General features: G+C 38.9%; 2 protein-coding genes across 4 annotated transcripts in view; both read left to right on the top strand.

Annotated features, from left to right (window-relative positions):
• Positions 1 to 2,109: 2,109 nt before the first annotated feature.
• On the top strand, positions 2,110 to 19,988 carry LOC117407477 (mitochondrial import receptor subunit TOM70-like). 2 transcript variants are annotated; one of them, XM_034012559.3, is made up of 12 exons: positions 2,110 to 2,465; positions 7,986 to 8,159; positions 8,546 to 8,672; positions 8,854 to 8,963; positions 9,313 to 9,461; positions 9,808 to 10,015; positions 12,948 to 13,085; positions 13,351 to 13,458; positions 13,813 to 13,929; positions 14,147 to 14,244; positions 15,078 to 15,200; positions 17,096 to 19,988. In XM_034012559.3, the coding sequence occupies exons 1-12, from the start codon at positions 2,235 to 2,237 to the stop codon at positions 17,247 to 17,249; spliced, it is 1,737 nt and encodes a 578-aa protein (XP_033868450.1). In that variant the 5' UTR covers positions 2,110 to 2,234; the 3' UTR covers positions 17,250 to 19,988. The 2 variants fall into 2 exon arrangements, with proteins under 2 accessions (XP_033868450.1, XP_033868453.1); XM_034012562.3 differs by having other exon boundaries at positions 2,111 to 2,465; positions 12,951 to 13,085.
• Positions 19,989 to 21,003: 1,015 nt separating this feature from the next.
• Positions 21,004 to 22,709, top strand: part of LOC117407267 (TBC1 domain family member 23-like) — a 33,274-nt gene continuing 31,568 nt past the window's right edge. For both annotated transcript variants that reach the window (XM_059028836.1, XM_034012065.3), the window contains exon 1: positions 21,004 to 21,153. In XM_059028836.1, coding sequence (XP_058884819.1) covers positions 21,116 to 21,153 — 38 coding nt within the window. In that variant the 5' untranslated portion in view covers positions 21,004 to 21,115. The remainder of the gene's footprint in view (positions 21,154 to 22,709) is intronic.

Here is a 22,709-nt window from a genome sequence, read left to right as displayed (position 1 = left end):
CTGCAGAAATCTATCAATGCATGAGCCTAAACTCAGCCACCTTAAATACAAATTACAATTGCTGTTGCTGGTATAAGGATGAAACAACTGAATGCAGTTTTTAAAAACAATGATTTAAATTCTATTAATATGAATGGTTTCTAGCTTAAACTAAGTACGGTATAAAACCGTACAGTTTATTTTATGACATGATTTACCTGCTAAAAAAACAAAAAGTCGAATATCTGGTGTTCACATGTTTCAGTATCTTCCTTGTCTCAGAACCACAAAGGTATTGGCATCGTTTGAGCTGTTTCTGGCGTTTTGTCTAAGTGATAGTATATGAGTAACTCATCGACTCTTGCTGGCAACATTTTTGAAGCTGACTGTGCTGCTATGTGAATTAAATGGCAAGGGCAGCCCTGAATGTGGATCGCGTTGTTCTCTTTCTTTACGAAGGCAGCTACCCCTTTATGTGCAACCATCATAACAGAAGCATTGTCTGCTCCAAACGCTATGCAATTTTTCCAATGTATGTTAAATGACTGCAACACAGTGTTTACAGTCTTGAAGATGTTTTCTCCTGTTGCTGATATGTCATTGTATGACGGTAAAGCAAGAAGTTTGGTCACGACTCTGCCCGTCTCTGTACTGAAATACCTTACAACAAGAGGGTACAACTCACTGTGTCTCCCTGTTTCTATAGTGATTAAACACGTATCACTGCTGCCGTCAGTTGCAAGTGCGAAAACATTGTTTTCATGACTAAGGCCAGATCAGTAGATAAAGTCGATGCTAAGGTTTCAACGGCAGCAGTAATTTTTGTTCGTGCACCTCCATATCTAGATGCTATTCTGCTGTCAGGAAAGGCAGCTTTCACCAGTGGACCTGATCTGCAACGGCGATAGTTTTGCTCTAAAATAAAATTGGTGAAAAGGGTCTCTGCTTTGAGAACATCGGTTTCGCTGTCTGTTCTAAAAAAAACAAGTCGATCGACCTATTATCTTGGGCTGCCCTTGCATTTCTTTCGTGTTTCATGGTTTTACGTGGTCATTTACGTCGTTTATTCCACCGTGTTTCAAGAGCAAATCGCATCTACAATACTCTGGTATTTTACTTTGATTAATAAAGGGAAACTTTCTTGTGTACTCATCCTTGAATTTGAAAGTTTGGTCGTGTCTTTTTGGAAGTTGCCGCCATTGTTCAGAGGTGTGCAATAATTCCTGCAGTTCGAATCAATGCCGTGAATCGGAGCGACAGGAGTAGCTTCAAGTACTGTATTTTGTGATCTTCAACCCACCTCTTCTGACTTCTGATTCAACGCATTGACAAAACTAAATCACATGCTAATGTCACTGAAACATAGAGGGGCAGCCCCCCGCCCCACATAAGGACGAACGGAAAAAAAGGAAGAAACGTATTTTTTAACCTGTATTGTGATACAACTGGAAAAACGTAGTGTTCGCAACTTTGCTCGTAGCACCATAGCTGCTACAGCTAAACCCTAGCAGTTGGCACCTCTGGAAGTGCACGTCGTTCAATAGGAAAAGCCACGTAACACCTTGGGGCACTAGTATAACGCACTCGTCTTGCCCATGCCCATATGGCTGATGATAGAGCTATTGCGCATGCTCATATGATCAAGGGATGCATTTTTCTAAGGGATTCATTTTCTGATGTTACACAGGTAACAAATTAAAACTAAACCTTAATTTTTTTTTTTACAATAGCCTAACACTTGTGCCCTTTTTGCATACAATAGTGTCCAAAAGTGCTTTTACAATAACAACAATAAAACCACGGATGGCATCACAGAAATAAAATAAAACAAGCACACAGAATGCATAACATTTTTTTTTTAATATTAATATTTTTAATATTAAATAACTTTAGCTTTGTATTATAAGCTTTCGCAATTACAAACCATTTCAGTACACTGTGGGTGCGTTCACGGAGACCATTCTGCGCAGATTCTGTGCAGAAACTGACCAGTTTAACCAATGGGTGCGTTCACGGAGATCATTCTTAGAAGATCATTGGCTAAATTTGTCAGATTCTGCACACAATCTGCGCAGAATGACCTCCATGAACTCACCCTGTTTCTATAGTGATTAAATTCAGGATGTTCCGCGGTTGCGTGCCCCGGATCGGGTTGTTGTCTGCCCCCTCCAGTATCCCGTGATGCAGTAGCGAAGCCGTGACCTCTTGCTGTCGCTCTCTCTGAAGCTGCCTTGTGTCTGGTGTGTTTCTGTACGATGGCGGCCTCGAAGCCTGTGGAGCCGCAGTCTGGCACTGGTCTGCCCCGTTGGCAGGTTGCACTCATGGTCGGAGCACCGATCCTAATAGGGGCCGGAGCGGTCTACCTGTGGAACCGCAGCCGGAAGAAGGCGAAGAAAGGCAAGCGCAACGGGGAAAGGAAAACTCCGGAGGGCGGCGCGAGTCCTGTGCCGAAGCAGGAGAAACCAGACGGGGACCCCGAGGCAATGGTATGACAGTGCATTCAGGTGCCTACTCGTAAGACGTGTAGTAAATATATTAATCGCGTATGGATCTGGACGGGAATGCAAAATAGTAACGTTGAAGGATTCTTCAAGGGCACAGACTGACACTCTCTCAAGACAGTGTCGCACACACAGCGTGAACAGTTTTTCAATTAAAAACAAAACAAAAAAACAAAAAAAAAACTCGGTGAGATAAATAATTTCAACATTGCCAGATTATAAAAAAACGAAGTACATTGTGGTACTGTAGGCAAGCCATGTTTATGACCAGATCGGGTAACTCAACGATGTACCCCGAGGGGGCGTGATTCAGGGTGAGACGGTTGACCTGTGTCGGTATATTCAGTACCGTATAAAATGTTGTTTAGCCAAAACAATACGGCTTAGATTTTACTTGCACTAAATTAATAAAGCAAATCTTTTTCACGAGAAAAGTTTGCTTTTGGCTGCGCCATGCTTGCATATTGCTATGTATATAATTGAGCAAAATGACTTAATTGTGTGTCCTGATTAGATAACCTAAATATTTGTTGTTTTTGTATGCGTAGTGATAGCAGACTAAACTGACCCATATACTATAGTTAAAAACGATAGTTAGTTTCCTGTTACTGCGGTCAAGATAGATGTCTTGTGCAAGACACGATTTAATTATGGCAAATTAAACTTTACATCTGTGAGGAGATGCACGTGCTTTGTGCGTGTGTATATATATATATGTACAGCTATGGCCAAACGTTTTGCATCACCTAGAATTTTAGAATTGAGGCATTATATATATATATATATATATATATATATATATATATATATATATATATATATATATATATATTATTATTTATTTAACATCATGTAATCAAGTAAACGACAAAATGATATCACAAAAGTGTACAGGAAGGTATATTACAGTATCTTATGTTCACATTTTTCAATTTGTCCGTTTTAGCGGTATATAATTCAGTGTGTTAACTTAACATTATTCAGCAGGTTTCATTCGGACTTTTTGAAGCAAAATGAGTTAATTCTATAAGGTGATCCAAAACTTTTGTCCATAGCTATGCATATAATATGACTGTTAAAATATCTTAGTTCCTGAAGATTTTGTTAACATGTCTAATATTGTGAAAAGAAATCTCTCTAAAACTACCTAGTCCAGATGCAAGAGCAAGTTATAAATGAAAACGTGGGTGTCTATAGGCACTGATAAGGTGCCTGCAAGCTGTGCTCCATCCTGAGACATCCCTGAAAAGGCTAACCAGCTGACACTAACCTGTGTCAAAAAACAAAAACAAAGAACATTTTTGTACTTTATACAGGATTGATCCAAGAGGGGAAGCATATCATTTTTAAAGCCCGATTTGCACAGGACTAGAAATCGCCACAAGCAGGTGGGTTCTGAATTTGTACCGATATAGGTGAAATTTAGTCCTGTGCAAACCATCCGTTTGTTTTTATCCCAAAATTCTCAGCGGTCCTACAATTTTTTGCAGGACATCAGGGCCTGTAAAATTTAAAACTCAAGCAACCTGTGCGAATGGACAATGTCAGTGTTATGATAATATTGATACAAGCATAAACAATTGTACTGTATTGTGTACTGATTAGTACTGTAGCAAATGTGAAGTAATATCAAAGAGTTCATTCAAAGGTAAGATTATATTTGCATCCTGAGCCATTCCAAAAAAAGGCATAGCACATTCCTCTAGAAGATTATACTTGACCTTTGACCCATATTCGACTCCTGTGCACCGCAAGACCACTTTCAAACCAAAATGTCTCATTTTCAATCACTCAACAACACCCACAATGGTAGAGAAATGTTAATTTATGAACAACAAAATGAGAATACCTTGAAAAAAACTAAATTTGATGTAGCGCTGTCAACGACAGCCTATTAGGTGGGAGTTGGGAGGTCAGGGGAGTACTGTACCAGCAAATCAGGCGTGTGTATTGGTTGCTATAGGGCAGGACAAGAAGAGGAGAGAGAATGGTAGTTGAGTGTGATGTGTTGTGAATCAGCAATAAAAGAAGCAGGGAAATAAAGTTGCGGGCTTCTTGCTTTCGACTCCAGATAAGTGTAGTTTATTGAAGATAAAAGTTCTGAGTTGCAAAGTTACAACCAGACATCTTAAAGGTTACATGGTGACAACAGTTTGGAGGTATACTCTCTCCAAGCACGGATCAGAGTAATACAAAGAACATTGAGCATTTCCCAGTTTAAATGTGGTTTCTTGTGACATCATGTTTTTCCTTAAAACCAATCACAAGAGAACACATTTCCAAGTTTTTACAATCCTTACATCAAAAGATTCACATCCTACATGGTCTGTGCATCAAATTTCAAATGCTATCTTGTCCTTCTTCCTAATTTGAACTCTTTGATGGGAGGAAAGAGAGAGATAGCTTCCTGGAGTTCTTTGAAGTTTCCACCATGAGAGACACCTATTGTGTCAGAGGTGTCACCTCTCTGGTACACCTCTTACAGGAGACAATAGTCATAAAAACTGGTTGAGATCTCATGGAAGTAGCTCTCACAGATCTCCATTTGTCTGTCTTTCCCACGATTAACAAGAAACATTACTTCATTCTATACTAAATCTAAAGTCTAATCAATTTACTTATTTCTAAATAAATATATTCCTACGTGATGTAGTTGTTTTTCTTAATGAAAAATATTACCTCTGACTAACAGTTTTATTTCTGTTAAAACTAAAAAATGTCCTACTCGATTATTATTATTTTTCTTTTTTCTCACTAATTGTACCTGCTTTTTTGTAATTTCTCTGCAAGAGAAACCAAAACTAAATCTTCTCATAGATAGTAAGCAATTTTTTAAAATATATTTGTACAGGATTGAGTAAAATTCCAATTGAATAAAAAACAAAACAACTAAACCCCCTACAAGAAGATATTTTCAGCCAGCTTTCGGGTAGCTGTTAGAGTTACCAGCAAAGCTCTAAGTTCCTCTGAGTTTAAGTTTTCACCATCCAAGGTGAGGATGAGGTAAACAGACAGCCCTTTTTTTTATCCCCTGCTGTGCTGGCACTGAACTCTGCTGGGGGGCGGGGGGGGAGAGACGTGAAGGACTGCTGTGCTGTAATTAGTTAATCTTGGGTTGTCTTTTGGGACTGTACTATAAAATAAAATGTGCTTACTAAGGTGTGTGTTTATTAGTTTGTAATACATGCTGGATTGAGGTTGCAGTCTCTTAGGGGCGTCACATGTACATAGCCAGAGTTGATCATTTCTTTATTTTTTGAGCAGGGGTAGAAAAAAATACATTTACATTTATTGAGAGCGTCGTTTATTCGAGGGCGACGTCTATTAAAAAGCTGATATCTGAGTGAGGCGTTAATTCGACGGGCGGCATTATTCAAATTAATACTGTGTCTAATATATATATATATATATATATATATATATATATATATATATATATATATATATATATATATATATATATTATTAATTATAATATAGAAAATATAAAATTAGTGCCAAGGTGAACACAGGATTTTCATGTTCGAATATTCAGTCAGTGTATTGACCTGGTGCTTGCTTTAGAAAGCTGGCAAGGTTGCTATGATTCAGGGGGCTGAGTGTTTAGTATAAAAGGGCTTTGCCTTAACTATAGGATTTCCAATTGTTCCCAGGGGGAAGTGGGAAGCCAGTGCTAAGCATTATAAAAGGCTTTTGAGGACTGATCAAAGGTCAATTTTATTTTACTTGGCCATTAGTATTGAAACTGGAGTATAGTGGGCAGAATTCTACTAAACTTTATTGATTTCAAAATCCTGCATTTAAAACCAGAGGGGCCGTGCATAGCACTTACTATACTAACATTTCTAACACAGTAACAGGAAAAAAACCATAAGACTTTAATTGAATATTAGTTTGAGTGAGCCATTTCCATTTTCCATACCTGAGTGAGAAATATGAAGGAGGGGGGTTAATACTGTATACAAGCCTGGACAGTACTGCAGCTCCAAGACGCTACAGACACACACATCACAATCTCTGGTTATATGAAGTAATCTGCTTTTTCATGTTTCTGATTTTATTACATGTAACTTACGTAGCCTACTTGTTCAAAGTTGAAAGGATTCCACTGGTAAAACCATAAGAAACTAACTCCAGTAGTCAAATACAGCCAATGCCTTCATTGGTGTAATGACTCCTTCAGGACAATGCGCACTTCTTCTCAGACATTATAAGCTTACTATGACACTGGTACCTAATCTGGCTTATTTGTCCCTCTAATCACTTACAATACTAATTACTAAGAAGAAAACACGGTGAGTGGTGCAGTGTTATTCGTTAATCTATCGGTTACCGGAAATGTTTGTTGTTTGTTTGTGTAAGTAGATAGAAATCCAGGAGATACATACTGTACGTATTGATGCAGTACTTAGCAAAATCTGCTTGTCCTTGTTAACAAAACTACTTGCTACCTTCCCGTCGCACAAAACACGCACAACAAAGTAGAATATAACTTGTAGGATTTAGCTTTTATTTAACAGTGAACACAATCAATCAATTAGTGATTAACCATTTTAGCTTCATGAAATTTAAGATAAAAAGTGGCAGTGGCCGCATTATCACTGGCACCAGGTTTACACTGCTCTTTTTCATTTTGTTTTTCTTTCCTGAACCCGAAGTTGAAAAGACTTTCACAGTGACATGCTGTACCCGGGTCGTGACGTAGTGTCATGCGGGTTGGCTACGCAATTTCACACTGCTTTTTGATGAAGCCGGGTCAGCCTTGGTGACAGAAGCAAGTACACAATGCCCTGGAAGCAGCTTGTTACAGACGCTTCCATCCAAGCTTCTCTGGATTGAATCTTTGGCCCAAATGTTGATTACAGCAAATTTTTTTCATCCCTGCTACAATCTCGCTCGTGGTGTGTCTCAATCAACAAAATATGGCTAAACAGAAATGTTCCTTGCAGAAGTGAAACCTTCACGCAGACATGGCTGTTTGTTACTTCGTCCTCTTACAAACGGCCATCATGAATTTTGTCTCGCTGGACCCAGGTCAAATCGTGTCAACCCACATCCCGAGCCCGGGTAGGAGGGCCAGTGTGAAAGGGGCTATAGTTAAAACTACAGTTATTTTCTAATGATGTATTTAAACATGAATTGGGGCTTCTGTTTTTCGGTTTTTATTAATTGTATTTTTCTGTGATTATTTTTAGCAATTTTCGAGTTTTATGTAACTCGTTTTTTTTTTTTTCAGGGCTTTCGTTTTTGATGTACTGTTTGAAATTAGTGTTTTCGGTTACTTTCCAAAATGCTTGAGCGTTTTCTTTTCTGTCAAACTATGTATAGTAGTAACTGGACAGTACTTGCACACTTAAGTTGTACCTTCTTTCCTTTGCTGTCTTCCACAACGAAATCCCCCTATGGTCATGGGCACAAATTCCAAATGTTAGAACAATGAGCCCTGAACCACCCAATGAGATGGCTGCTGTAGAACAACTGTCATTCTATTGCCTTTCCTCCTAGAATCCTCTGGACCGGGCCCAGGCTGCGAAGAATAAAGGCAACAAGTATTTCAAGGCAGCAAAGTATGAGCAGGCAATCCAGTGCTACTCTGAGGCCATCAGCCGGTGTCCCACTGAGCAGAAGGGAGATCTCTCCACATTCTACCAGAACAGAGCTGCAGCATTCGAACAGCAGGTACAGCGGGGACTGCAGAGTCACGCAGCTCAGCTGTGCTGTACAGAGATACTTTATCTGCAGACATGCATTCCAGCAGCTGTGAAATTGATTGTTTCAATAAATCTTTTTTAAATAAGATAGCTATCTGTTTGACAACACAATTAATCTCCAATTATGTTAAATGTGTGCCCAGTAAATAGGCTGCTTAGTGTTTTGTCTTCTTACAATGAAGTACTTAAGTCATAATTTTATAGGCCCTCTGTCTATAGTGTGTAACGTATATTAATTTATTTCAATGTCTTCCAACTCCCTTGTTCAGTGTTGTAGTCAGTGAATGAACCAGGTTTAAGCTGACTCGTCCCACAGTTTCATTTTTATACTGTACTATTGGTTCTCCCTTGCAGCAAAAGTGGCAGGAAGTGGTGGATGACTGCACACGAGCAGTGGAGCTGAACCCTCGCTACGTCAAGGCGCTATTCCGCCGGGCCAAAGCCCAAGAGCGCCTGGACAACAAGAAACAGTGTTTGGAAGGTATGTGCGGTGCTCTGCGCTATTACTGCAATACTCTGTTGGACAACTGCAAACTTAATCCCTGGTTATGGTTCATTACTCTTGACGAGATGCTGTGATTGGCGCAAGACAAGTTTGTGGGTTAATATTAATTCCCAAATTGACATGTGTGTTGTTTTTTCTCCCCCTCCCCTCCCCTCAGATGTGACAGCTGTATGTATACTAGAAGCATTCCAGAATCAGCAGAGCATGCTTCTGGCAGACAAAGTGCTCAAGCTGCTAGGAAAAGAAAAAGCGAAAGAAAAATACAAGGTTTGTTTCAACTAGGGGGGAAATCAAGATAGTATGTGCTTTTCAAAATCATCAACATGTGCCAGCCGCAGTTTCACAGAAGATATTTAGGGAACTGCTTAATCCGACATTCTTTACTACATAGTTGTTGAGTATCAGAATATTTTAGGATACATGGAGGTACCGGGTTATCTGTGTCATTTTTTACATGTGCATTGGATTGAGGGCATGTATTCATTTGTTCATGTAATTGATAGCTGTAATAGCTTTGTATTAACAGCACAGGGATGTAAGTTACAAACATGCTGCTCACCTAATTATCCTCTAAAGCTCCTATCCTTCATTGCCGATAGTTTCTTCCTCTTTTCAGAACCGGGAGCCTCTGATGCCGTCTCCTCAGTTCATCAAGTCGTACTTCAGCTCCTTCACAGACGACATCATCTCGCAGCCCCTCCTGAAGGGAGAGAAGGCAGACGAGGACAAAGACAAGGAGGGGGAGACGGCAGAGGTCAAAGAGAGGTACAGGGGAAGCCTAACACAAGTGGAGGATCTTTTCCCGATCCCTATTTATAACCTCTCTATTACACTTCAGCGCAGGAAACCACAGGGTGACCAAATGTCTCAAATTTAACTGGAAAAGGTTAGGACTATTCAGGTTTTTTAACTTGCATTCTGGTACTTTGTATACCTGCATTTCATGGTGACAGGTGAAGGGTTGGAAAGTGAGTTTAAAAAGTCAAACCTGTCCCTTTACCAACACCAATCATAATACTGTTGAACCCGTCAAGGTTTGCTGTTGCAGAGCTCGCAGTCAGCCTCCCGGCCTGCTAATCCTCAATTTTTTTTATTTTTTTTTTTACTTCAGCTCTGGCTACCTGAAAGCTAAGCAGTTCATGGAGGAGGAGAACTACGACAAAATCATCAGTGAGTGCACTAAAGAGATTGAGACTCGTGGGAAGTACGCAGCAGAGGCTTTATTACTGCGGGCCACGTTTTACCTGCTGATCGGCAACGCTACTGCTGCTAAACCAGACCTGGACCAGGTCATCAACATGCAGGAAGCCAGCGTTAAGGTATGGTGGCTGGGACAATTTCAGTCCCTTTGGGAGTCGTACAATAGTCCCTCGATAAACTGGATGTCTGGAGAAAGACCGGTTGTCTGAAATAATAAGGTGTGCGGCTTAAAAAAAAAAAAGAATCACACACACAGTAGGCCTATACAGTATAGAGTAAAGTCAAATGAATACCTAGCCTATAGGCTGCTGTAAATAATACCGGTAATACAAAATAAGTCATGCTGCTTCATTCTCTACACATTGCTATACAATGCGCACATAAAAGATTATTTAAAATTGAAACTAAATGAATTTAGCACATTTTCATGTATTTACCTAGCCTAATTAACAATTAACACAAAATAGATCATGGTGCTGCATTAACACGTTATGATACTATACAGTACCTTACGTATACTGCACACACTTTACAGAAATAATTATTATAATCAATTATAAGAAATATTATCAATTGGTTTTTAAATTGACATAGAAAATCTTACAATGTATGTGTGGCTGCAAGTAAAACATACAGCCTACCTGCTACTTTTGTATTATGCTTGTACGAGTCAGACTTTCTTTTCTTTGCAAACAGTAATTAAAGACTTCAAATTCTGAATTTTAATGTTGTCCACATCTTGCGTTTCGAACCAGTGGAGTCCAGCAGTATTTCTAAAAGCTTCTCGCCCTTTTCCAACTGATCAATTGCAGTTAGTTTAAACTCTACAGTGTGAATTTATAGTCCTTTTTACTCATGTTAATTTTAGCGATTCTAGTAGGCTACATGTATCTGTATTGAGTTTTATTTTCATCCTGTCTTTGGATACTCTTTTGGATCATGAAATTCACAGTGACCTGCGTAACTCTTAATTAGTTATTATTAGGGGACATACGTTGTGTCCGGCATATCCGAATGTACACATTACAGTGTCTGTATTAGAGAGATACTACTGTAAGCATATAGAAAAAAAACATATATATATATATTTTCTAATGGAAAGAAAAACTCAATCTACAGTGCCGTGAAAGTATTTGCCCCCTGTCTGATTTTCTGCATTTTTGCACATTTTTCACATTGTATTTGGTCAGATTTTTTTGTGGGTTGTAGTAGTAAATAGAGGGAGTCTGAGAGAAATGACACCAAAGTTTGGTGCTTCTTTCATTTGTTTGGTTTGCAAGGTAATCAAACATGCAATATTCAGGTGTGAAAAAGTTATTGCCCTCCCTTGTTAACTCAACCCAATTAAAGGGATAATTATGGTCAGCTGTTTGAGTACTTTGGTTAACAACCAGGCCTGATTTAGGCCATCCCTGCCCAATATAAATCTGACTAACTTTGGCCCTTACCATCAGAGTGAAGTTGTCAGCACACAGGTTCTAGAGGCACATCATGCCACGAACAAAAGAAATTCCTGAAGACCTCAGGAAAAAAGTTGTTGATGCCTGTCAGTCTGGAAAGGGTTACAAAGCCATTTCTTAGGCTCTGGGGCTCCACCGAACCACAGTCAGAGCCATATTGTCCAAATGGAGAAAGTTTGGGACAGTAGTGAATCTTCCCAGGAGTGGCCGTCCTGCCAAAATCTCTCCAGGAAGTCACAAAGAACTCTAGAACAACATCCAGGGATCTGCAGGCCTCTCTCGCCTCGGCTAAGGTCAATGTTAATATCTCCACCATCAGAAAGACACTGGGCAAAAATGGGATTCATGGCAGAGTAGCAAGGTGGAAACCATTGCTCACTAAGAAGAACATGAATGCTCGTCTCAAGTTTGCCAAAAAGCACCTGGATGATCCTCAAGAGTTCTGGAACAATCTTCTATGGACAGATGAGTCAAAAGTAGAACTTTTTGGCCGACATGGGCCCAGTTATGTCTGGCGAAAATCAAACACTGCATTCCACAGTAAGAACCTCATACCAACAGTCAAGCATGGTGGTGGTAGTGTCATGGTTTGGGGATGCTTTGCTGCATCAGGACCTGGACGTCTTGCCATTGAAGGACCCATGAATTCTGCTCTGTATCAGAAAATTCTACAGGAGAATGTCAGGCCAAACACACAAGCAAGTCTACATCCGAATGGTTGAAGAACAAGAAATTTAAAGTTTTGGAATGGCCTAGTCAAAGTCCAGACCTAAACCCCATTGAGATGTTGTGGCAGGACCTGAAACGAGCAGTTCATGCTCGAAAACCCACAAATGTCACGGAGTTGAAGCAGTACTGCATGGAGGCGTGGGCCAAAATTCCTCCACGGTGCTGTGAGAGACTAATCAATAACTACAGGAAGCGTTTGGTTGCAGTTATTGCTGCTAAATGTGGCTTAACCAGTTATTGCGTCTAAGGGGGCGATTTACTTTTTCACACAGGGGCATTGCTTATTGCATAACTTTCTTTAATAAATAAATGAAATATGTATCAAATGTTTGTGTTATTTGTTCCATCAGGGTCCCTTTTATCTAATATTTAGGTTTTGGTTGAAGATCTGATAACATTCAGTGTCAAAAATATGCAAAAATGCAGAAAATCAGACAGGGGCAAATACTTTTTCACGGCACTGTATGTCACTGTTTGAAAAGAAAATCATCTTTAATCAAGATATATTTAATTAACTGTAGATAACTTTTACGAATACGGTTGTACTGTGTCTTAAATTAGTATTGAATGGTATTTTAATATTTAGGAAATTGATTTTAGAACACACACCAGTATTGCTTTTTTTATATTTAATTAGCTGCTGAAGCTGGATTAGCCCAGTTTAGAGTTTGGTGCTGCTTTTTTTTTTACACATACAGTGGTGCTATTTTATGTCCTTAAGCACTCTCTGTTGTCTTATACGCGGCATAAAATATATACTGTGAACCTTGTAATGTACAGGTATAAGCCTCCGTGGAAATTATATATAATTATAATATAATATATGTTTGTGTTTTTTTTTTGTTTTTTTTTTTTTTCTCAGCAGCTACGCGCTAATGCCCTGATCAAGCGTGGCAGTATGTACATGCAGCAGCAGCAGCCCATGCTTTCCACACAGGACTTCAACATGGCTGCAGACATCGATTCTCAGAATGCAGATGTGTACCACCACAGAGGCCAGGTGAGAAACCATTGCTTCAGCCTTTATACAACCGTGCGATTCCTGTTTGGAGACTACATTTTAATTCAAATTGAAAAATTTATACTGTTTTCTTTAACATGTACAGAACAAATTTGCCTAGAGCACTTCCCCAGTCCTGTTGGAAACATTCTTAGACATTTTTTAACCCATTTTGTTTTTAAAACTTGCAAATTTTAGAATGCCTTCAAGATGAATTCTGAAGAAATCGGATATTCCCTTTATTAATGCATCTTTTTCTCTGCAGCTGAAGATCTTGCTTGACCAGGTAGAGGAAGCGGTGGGAGATTTCGACAAGTGCATTGTACTGCGTCCAGATTCTGCTTTAGCACAAGCCCAGAAATGCTTTGCTCTGGTAGGCTGAGTTTCACTGTCAAAATGAAAATAAATACAAATGTGCAAGTATTAAAGAAAAATAACTATTCTAGGAGCTGTAATTAATAAAATCAATGCTAAGTAGAGTGCATGTTGAGTCGTGTAATTTGAGAGATTGTTGGTTCGGATCCTGGTCATGCAAAGTGGCTGACCTTGGAAGGCGTCCCACAGGGAGCGCTGTATTGGGATAGTTCACCTCATCGCTCTTCAGTAACCCCCCCCCCCCCCCAAACACACACACACTCTTAACATCTAGTGGAAAAAAGTAAGTTACAAAAATACGTAACATGGTATATAAAAAAAAAAAAAGTCTTTTCTTTTTTTTCTGTTCTAGTACCGCCAGGCTTACACAGGAAACAACCCTTCACAAGTCCAGACTGCCATGGATGGCTTTGAAGACGTCATTAAAAGATTCCCAAAGTGTGCAGAGGGGTATGCACTGTATGCACAGGTGTGTTGTGTAGATTTACATTCAGATTTCAACCTTCACATTCTATATGTATGTATATAGACACTGTGGTGTATATATACCACAGTGTGTATTTATTTTGTTATTTGTGTGTGTGCGTGTGGATATATATATATATATATATATATATATATATATATATATATAAAATGTAATGACATCTCTGTAACCTTTTCTAATTATTATTTTTCTGTGTCAGGCATTGACAGATCAGCAGCACTTTGGAAAAGCCAATGAGATGTATAATAAGTGCATCGACCTGGAACCAGACAACGCCACTACATATGTGCATAAAGGGTGAGGGTCTTCTCAGTTCTGTAACGGATTCATTAACGTGTGTAGCAGTTAGAGATTGTACTCTATCGCATCTTCAGACCTCTCAATTGTACTTTAACTGGAGGATGCACTGAATTTACCTTTTTAAGTATGAAACTTTTATCTAACTATTATGGACTATATTTCGCCTTACAGTATGATAATACAACAACAGATTTATAATGATACCAGAAAATAATCCTAATATTTTTAAATAAAGTTTTTCAAATATAGTATTAGGTAGTGGATCGAGCCGGTCTCCGGCTTACTTTGAAAACCCTGACAATTATATAGTTGTCTTTGCTGCGATGCGGCCCTCCAGCAAGATCCTGCTTTGCCTCGGGGATAACTGAAGATTGGAATCATCATTCATTAGAAAGTGCAGGTGTCGCTGGCACCTCCCACCGACAGGGTCAATGCCACCTGGCTCCGCTGGATATAGGCGGGCACTCCCAAAACGTGTGTAAATTAGTGCCTGCGGAGCCAGACTGGCAACCACCACAGGCAGGGTCAGGAATTATTTTTTTGCGAAAACGCTTAAGTGGGGTGGCATAAGATCTGTGTATCAATTTGAAATTGATCGGTTGCTGGGCTAGAATAACCCTTTTGCATGGTTCCCATTTGGTGGGTTGCTATCTGCATCACTGAAGTAGCAAGACAAAAAAGTAAGGCTACAGTCCAGGACCACACAGCGAAAGCGAAGAATGAACTAGCCGAAAAGTTTTACGTTCGTATTTACCCTGAAAGTGACTGTTTGTTTTTAATGGCTGTCTTGTCGTATTTTTTTATTTTTTTCTATTTTTCTATTTTCCCAGTTTACTACAGCTCCAGTGGAAGCAAGACCTTGATAAAGGTTTAGATCTGATCAGCAAAGCCATTGAGATCGACAACAAATGTGACTTTGCGTATGAAACAATGGGGACCATTGAAGTTCAAAGGTAAGGCTTTCATCTTTCTGCTGACAGTGTGCACTTCCGTGAAAACTACAGCAGAACCAATGAAATGCTTGATCTATACAACAGGGCCTTGGACCCAGTTTAGGAAACTTAGTAAATCAGTAAAGTGCAGGACACATTCAAACCAGACTCTAGTTTGCAGTATTTCATGATCTACCTGACCTAGATACCACCCAGTGAATACAGAGCGATAACTGATGACATTTTAATTCAGACTGCCACTGTAAGGATGAGCCTTAACCCTTTGCAGTTCATTTATTAAGTGCGTGTCAGGCGCGTCGGGTCCAATTTATTTTCACACGCGCAGTTAATTTTAGACGCGCTGTTTAAAAGTATTTTTTCCACAGTCAAACGGTTTTAAAAGGCCCTGCATATCAACAAAGCACTCACTAGGCATCTCCAGCCCCACCCCACCCTTTCGTTCGCTATAGCTTTCACATATGCTACAAAATAAATAATAATAATAATAGTCGTACATACCGATCAATCATCTCCTGATCACTCGTTTTATCACCAAACGCCTCAATAATGCGATCCAAGTCATTTATTTTATTACTATAACATCTGAAAAAAGCTCTGCAAATGTCCATGATATTCTCTGAGCACTGATGCAGTCACAGCCACCTTACTAGGGTTTACTTTAACTTGATTAAACACACAAGGGGGTGTTGGATAATGAAACAAAAATTGCTCTCCATTTTGTTTCTCTCTGACATTCCACATAACAAAAACTAGGGTCACAACATAAAAGAAAAACAAAATGTTAATCACTATATGAAAATTTCCTTTGCAAGTTGGGCAAGCGTTGGAAAACGTGAGGTATTTTGGAGTGATGTGCCTGATCTGTATCTTATTACAGAGAGAAACAGGACCCGATTGACTTGCTTCCCAAATCTGAAGCAGCACTCTAATCTAGACTCTGTTTAAAAAGCTGGTCTGACAGCCAGATGTAAATAGGGGAACGAGCGACTGCTGATCTTTTTATTTAATACAGTATTCCATATTCCTTCAAATTTAAGACCCCCTTGAATTTAAGACGCAGCCCAAATTTCCCACCCTCAACTTGAGGAAAAAAATAAACTATAAAATAAATACACATTTACAAAGATACAACCTCAATTTCGCATATGAAGGCAGTTTGCGGCCGTCTGCTATCGCACAGAGCATTACAGTTATGTGCTGCTTTTCATTTCCAGTCGTGATTACTCGCACCTGTTTTTCCCCCAATTTCTGGTATTGCTTGGCATATCGAGTGTCTGATCAGCATTTTATGATCTGTCCAAGCTGGTACTGTTTGCTAGAAACGCTGAAATTGTAAAAGCTTGTCTTCGAATTCCTCACGAAGCTAATGACACTTCTTTGAAAATGGCTGCCTGTATGACATGGATGATTCGAGATCGGGCAGTAACACTTTGGTTTGTCCTTTCTCGGCAGTCAGTCACGATGCTGTTTTTGTACACGAGTAGTCACGTCTTTTGTTTGCGATTTTTAATAAACGCATCACTATACTGTACTCAAATTTAAGACGCAGGCTATTTTTGAGAAGCAAATATGGTTCAAAGTGCAAATTAAATTTGAAGGAATATAGAAATCCCCCACAGACAGCTATTTTTCCTCTTACAAATTCTGGTAACATGATAAATCAGTGTAAGGCACATGATAGATATTTCTAATTTCCATCAATTATGTAATTTCTGGCAGAAATTGCCTTCGAATATGTGTAAAGAAATATTTGGACATTTGTCCCGGCACTACTAAATAAGCAGTTATTTCAGATAAATTTACATGGTTTCCTTTTGTTGTTAAGTTTTCTAATGACATCAAAGAGAAAAAAATATTTGTTCCCTGTTTAACACTAATGCTTCATGTTTTCACAGAGGCAACTTGGATAAGGCCATTGACATGTTCAACAAAGCTATTAACTTGGCCAAGTCAGAAATGGAGATGGCGCACCTCTACTCGCTGTGTGATGCTGCTTACGCACAGACAGAAGTGGCTAAGAAATACGGATTGAAGCCCCCGACACTGTAGCGCTACATTCATGCACTCTCCCAATTGCTCCACTGCTGACCCTGAAAGTTAACTTTTTTTTTTCTTTCTTTTTTGTAACAGCTGTGTTGAATGACAAAATGTGTTCCGTGATCCTGTAACTATGTTCGATGTTTAAGTGTCATGGGTGTTCGATGAGAGAGAGATAGAGAGAGTGTATAAAGCAGCCTGTAAAAAAACAAATACACCTGCCAGGGGAAGGGAAAGGTTTGGTATTCAACCCCACCTGTACCCCGTCCCCCACAACTCCAGGCACAGCCGTCCAGTTCAAAATATGCATGGCCCCCCAACCCCCCATGCACATGATGTTAGGCTTCAAAAAAATCCATGCTGGCTGTGAATTAACCCTTTCTACCTTTGTGCAACCTCGTCCAGGGGCAGCCACTAGTAGTAAGTCACCTTTCTCCCCCTACCACCTCCCACCACTTGTCCATGCTACAACTCATTCTTCCAGTCTAGATTCCTGTCTGAACCTTGTTGGAAGATTTCTTTGAACCGATTCAACTTCTAATCAGGCCCTGAAGTAGAATATTATTTGGCGAGTAACCCTGCAGTGGAATGGCCTTAAGGACCAGAGTTGCCTTCCACTGCGTATTCATACAGCGTATTACTCAAGGGTTTCTGCTATCTGTGTGTTACTAAATACTTCAGGACCTGGTTTGCAGTTTTAAGAGGATCGATTCTGGACATTAAATGGCCATCAAGGACCAGTATTGCCTGTACCTGGTTAAAAGTTACTGAAAACTGTTGTGCTGCACAGGGTGGTCCCATTGTTATCTTACTCACCCCATTATGACACCCTGCAAATTGACAGGCATCCTCTGCTAAGATGTAAAGGGTTCATGAATCACAGGAGAGCTGTAAAAGATGTGTTCGCCAATATACACACCTTTTTGTTTTTGTTTTTTTTAATTAATTTTTGTTTTATATATAATGTACAGCATGTGTGGGTTTTCTCTTAAATAAATGTTAATATAATTATAGTGCTGTAAAATTGCTTTATAATCCAGCCAATTTGTTAGTGTTGGGTTTTAATGTGAAATTCAGCAGTTCTGTATAATTAATGATTCTTTTTTTCTTTGTCCTCAAATGTGCTTTTTATATACGCTGTAGCTTTGGAAAATGGCTTGTCAAGAATGGCTTGTGCTGTACTGTAGTTTTGCTGGAGGGGAGTTGGATGGTAATCCAGCACTGAAAACACCCAACAAATCCTGAACAGAGGCATCTTTCAGCTCAACAGAAAATACATATATTCTGGCTAAAATCCCTTACCCTTTAATTCTAATTGGGTGGGGTTTTTTGGGGTTTTGTGTGCGTTTCCTTAAAGGCAGTTACTGATTCTGGTGCACATGCTGCAGATGAATCCTTCAAACCAAGAGCCACTTCCAGTAGATCTGTTCAGGTTCATGTCCTATGAGTGTGCGAGGGAATGTCTTCACATCCGCTAAAGTAGTTTAAATCTGTACATTGTTTTCTTGTATTGGGTTTGCGATTCCAGTCATTTGTTAGAGATCAGCACCAGTTGGGTGGATGTTTGCATAGATATTCTATGCATACTTGCTCGCAACCCAAAGAGCAACCAATAAACATGCATTTTCGGTTCTCGAGTTCCAGAATGTGTTTACTTTCTCCTTGGGGTCATGGTTAGTAGTTTTTAAATGCAGGCACCTTACATCCTTAGATTGTTCCATCACACATTTTTTATTTTAATTTTTTGTAAACAGAGCTGGCAAACATATCCTATCTTTTATAAATGACTACTTGTTGCTTGAACATTTAGTAGCACTCATTTATTGCAGTTGAGACTATGGTACAATGCACTAGACCAGAGCTTTCTCAAACCCAGTCCTGGGGACCCCCTGTGTCTGCTGGTTTTCATTCCAACTGAGCTCTCGCTCACTTAACTAAACCCTTAATTGAACTAATAATTTGCTTAATTAGACCTTTGTACTTGTTTTCAGCTCTAAACTGTTGCAAGTTAGCTATGATATTTTATAAGTAACTTGAACTCTGTAACTGTTTAAGAGCTGAAAACTATCAAAAAGGTTAATTAAGCAAATTATCAGTTCAGTTAAGGGTTTAGTTAAGTGATTGAGAGCTCAGTTGGAATGAAAACCAGAAGACACTGGGTCCCCAGGACTGGGATTGAGAAGCCCTGCACTAGACAACAAATATAAGTACTGTTGTGAAGCCCAGTTGGTTCTGGGTAAGTTTTAAAAAGACATGAGGATTGTGTTTTAATTGTTTTAAAGCAGGAAATGTTGCACCCAATAAACCAGGTATATGTGTGTGTGTGCGATTTCCAAGCAGCACAGACTATTGCATTTAATCTTAACTTTGCCGTCTACACTTAATTAAATCATAAAATAAAAAATGGGAGGTTTCCACAAGCAGCAGGTACCATCCTGACCAGATCAAAAAAAGGCACCCAGGTCAAATCAGTTCAGTTGTAAGTGCAGTAATTCTACTTCAAGATGGAACTTCATGACATCAGAATCGCTGAAAATTCTCTGACTTTGTAAACTAGGTCAGTCAAGTTGGTGTTTGTTGAGGTTTACAGAAGCTGTTTGTATGGCAGGTCTGGAATGCATGATCTTTATTTTTCCACCATTCCTTGTCATCATGGACTGTTGCCTGTTTCTACCAACTGCACTGAAGATGGCTTTTTGTAAATGGAATGTAACAATGTAAATTCACCAAATAAATAATGTTCAAAACTGATACGTAGATCGGTAGTGCTGTTTTGTTATTTAGCCACTGTTTTTTTTTTTTCTTTTTCTTTTTTAAAGAGTGTTTTACAATAACTGGGAATTGCTCTAGATTAAATCAATCACTCATTTTTGGAGGTAAACCCTGGATAACTGCAAACAGGTGATTAATGCAATCCAGGGTGATATCTAAGTACTATAAAATGCTGTAAGAATGGTGGGTATAGGTTGATTTAACCAGGTAGTTCATTCCTAATTTTAATTTTCATAAATCTGATGTATATTTTCAATTACATTTAATCTATCATTTAATAATAGTGCTTCTACACTAAGTCTGGCTTCAGCAGAATCATTCAACTTCTCAATGCACCTGTTATGACAGTGATTTATCCAAACTACACTGTATCATATCACAAGATTTGGAATCCTAATGGAATGAATGGCACAGATTCATATAATATTGTGTATTTAAATTTAAACTTTCACATTTTACCACCTCATCCTTAAGCAGTGGCATAGAGTGATTCCATTCCTGTGTTTCGCCTAAGAGGGAGGTGTGCATTCATTTACATTCACAAGCACCTGCATAGCAAAAATGCAAACTTACTGTGCAAATACCATGGTAAGCTTTTATAATGGTAGAAGTGGCTTTTTTTTTTTTTTTTTTTTTTTTTTTTTTTTTTTTTTGAGGTAAAGGTAAATGCAGCCCTTAAAGTTTATTAACCCCTTGGGGTTCATACTATGGTTATACTAGCATCAGCATTCTGATTTCTGTCTTTAAAAACAAACCAAAAACACCCATCATTTTTAGTGTTCTGAATAAAAGCATCTTTCCAAGGCTGACCTACCCTCCCAAAACAAAGAGTTTCTATAGCAACTATACAGCCTTGCAAGATCCCAAGACACATTCATTGTAACAACACAATGGGTCCGTTCACTAGAAGCAGACTTTGCTAAGTCTGCGCAGATTCTGAAAATTAATTGGCTATTTGCTCCGATTCTGTGCAGATTCTGCGCAGAATGACGAAAGTCTGCGTGTCGTGAACGCACCCAGTGAGTTATCATCAAGCGCTGTGCATATCCTTACTTCACGCCAGCCGGACTCGGTTTGCGGTAGTTTTGACGTGGACGTCAACAACAATGGCGGAGGGAGAGGATCAGCTCCTCCAAGGCAGCTGGTAAGCATCCTTAAAAAAAACTTTCGGCAGAACCTTGGTTCACCTTAAAATGTGTAGAAAAGAGAGGAGTATTAGAGAGTTTGTGCTCTGGTTTGTCTGTCGGAGTGTGTGTCGGACAGAGCAATTGAAATTACAAGTCCCGAAGATGAGTGAGGTTGAGATTGGAGAGGGGCTTGGGACTAAAGAGGAGGGAGGTAGTCGTTGCGTTCACATCCAGATAAAGAAAAGAGATTTAAAGAAAGAGTCTGAAGTTATATCTGATGCTAACTGGACCGCATTCGTGTGCAGTGCAAGCTGACTTATCATAGTTTGCATTATTGTGAAGACAAACCATTCGCTCTATAACGCTAATTATTCCACTAGAATATTCTTCGCAACACGTAAGCGATGCATTTGTGTTAATCATCATTGCTCGTCTCTGGATCCTACTCCTACGGGTTATGATGACTACAGTATGGATTGATGGACTTTAATTACGTTACACACATCTTGCTTGTACCTTTGTACATTTCATGGTAATTTTGGCTTTTTTTCTCAATTGTGCTTCAGCTTTCTTATTGTAATGTATAAGATTAAGAAGTTAATCGTTATAGTTTGTTGTCCACTTTGACGCCAGTTTTACTTTTTGTTATACTGTAGCGCCTGACTAGGAAATCATTTAGTTTATGAACCCCGTAAATTCCAAGTCCATTTATTAATTCATCGGGGATTGCCTATATTTTCAATGCAAAGCTCCCCTATTCACTATATTCAGTCTGTAGTTTCTCAAGTTTCTTGTAGTTTTCAGTTAGATTTTTAAAATTATGAATCGAAATATGATAATAAAACAATTACTCCTTCCTTAAAGTTTGCTGTCTTATTGTGTTTTTTAAATTTCGATACAAATAAGGTGACCAGATTTAAGTACTCAAACTTGGACAGTATGGAAACATTGTGAATAACTTCCAGCTTCCAAGCTACGGGGAAGCTCTAGGGTTTTTATTTTCAATTTGGCAGTGTTTGGTCTAATATCAGATTCACAAAAAATACACTGTATTGCTGATTACTGATGCAAATCTATCTCTATGCTGTCCTCCAATGTCCAATCTGCAAACCACACCTTTCCTCTTTGAAAACATTACATATCTCAATATTCCTATTTATTAAATGGTTACTTCATAGAATATATATATTTTTCAAAATATTGAATTTCTTACCATGTAATATACCATGGTATTTGTTCTCTTTTTTTTCTCCTATTGCAGTTTCTGCTTGGATTAAGTGATTAGACACTAAGAAATTATTTTCTTCAGCTGCTTTCTACTGTTAAACAAGACTCATATTTTAGATTATGTGGTGGAAAGCCTAAAGATGATGAAATGTGTTAAATATCCTATTTTTTGACAGTGTGCAATAAATGAAGCCCACTTCATCACCCATAAGCTTCCCCACCTTTTCACAGATAATTGTCTTTTCTGAGTTAAGTTTGAAGCTGCCCTTATTACAGAAACAGGAATTTCCTTCTGAAATAGTTAAGTATGGTAAATAGTAATCCAGGTAGGTAAACACGTTTTTCT

The sequence above is a fragment of the Acipenser ruthenus genome, chromosome 8 (genome assembly GCF_902713425.1).
Source record: "Acipenser ruthenus chromosome 8, fAciRut3.2 maternal haplotype, whole genome shotgun sequence".
In the NCBI taxonomy this organism is placed as follows: domain Eukaryota; kingdom Metazoa; phylum Chordata; class Actinopteri; order Acipenseriformes; family Acipenseridae; genus Acipenser; species Acipenser ruthenus.
This window is presented reverse-complemented; position numbering and strand designations above follow the sequence as displayed.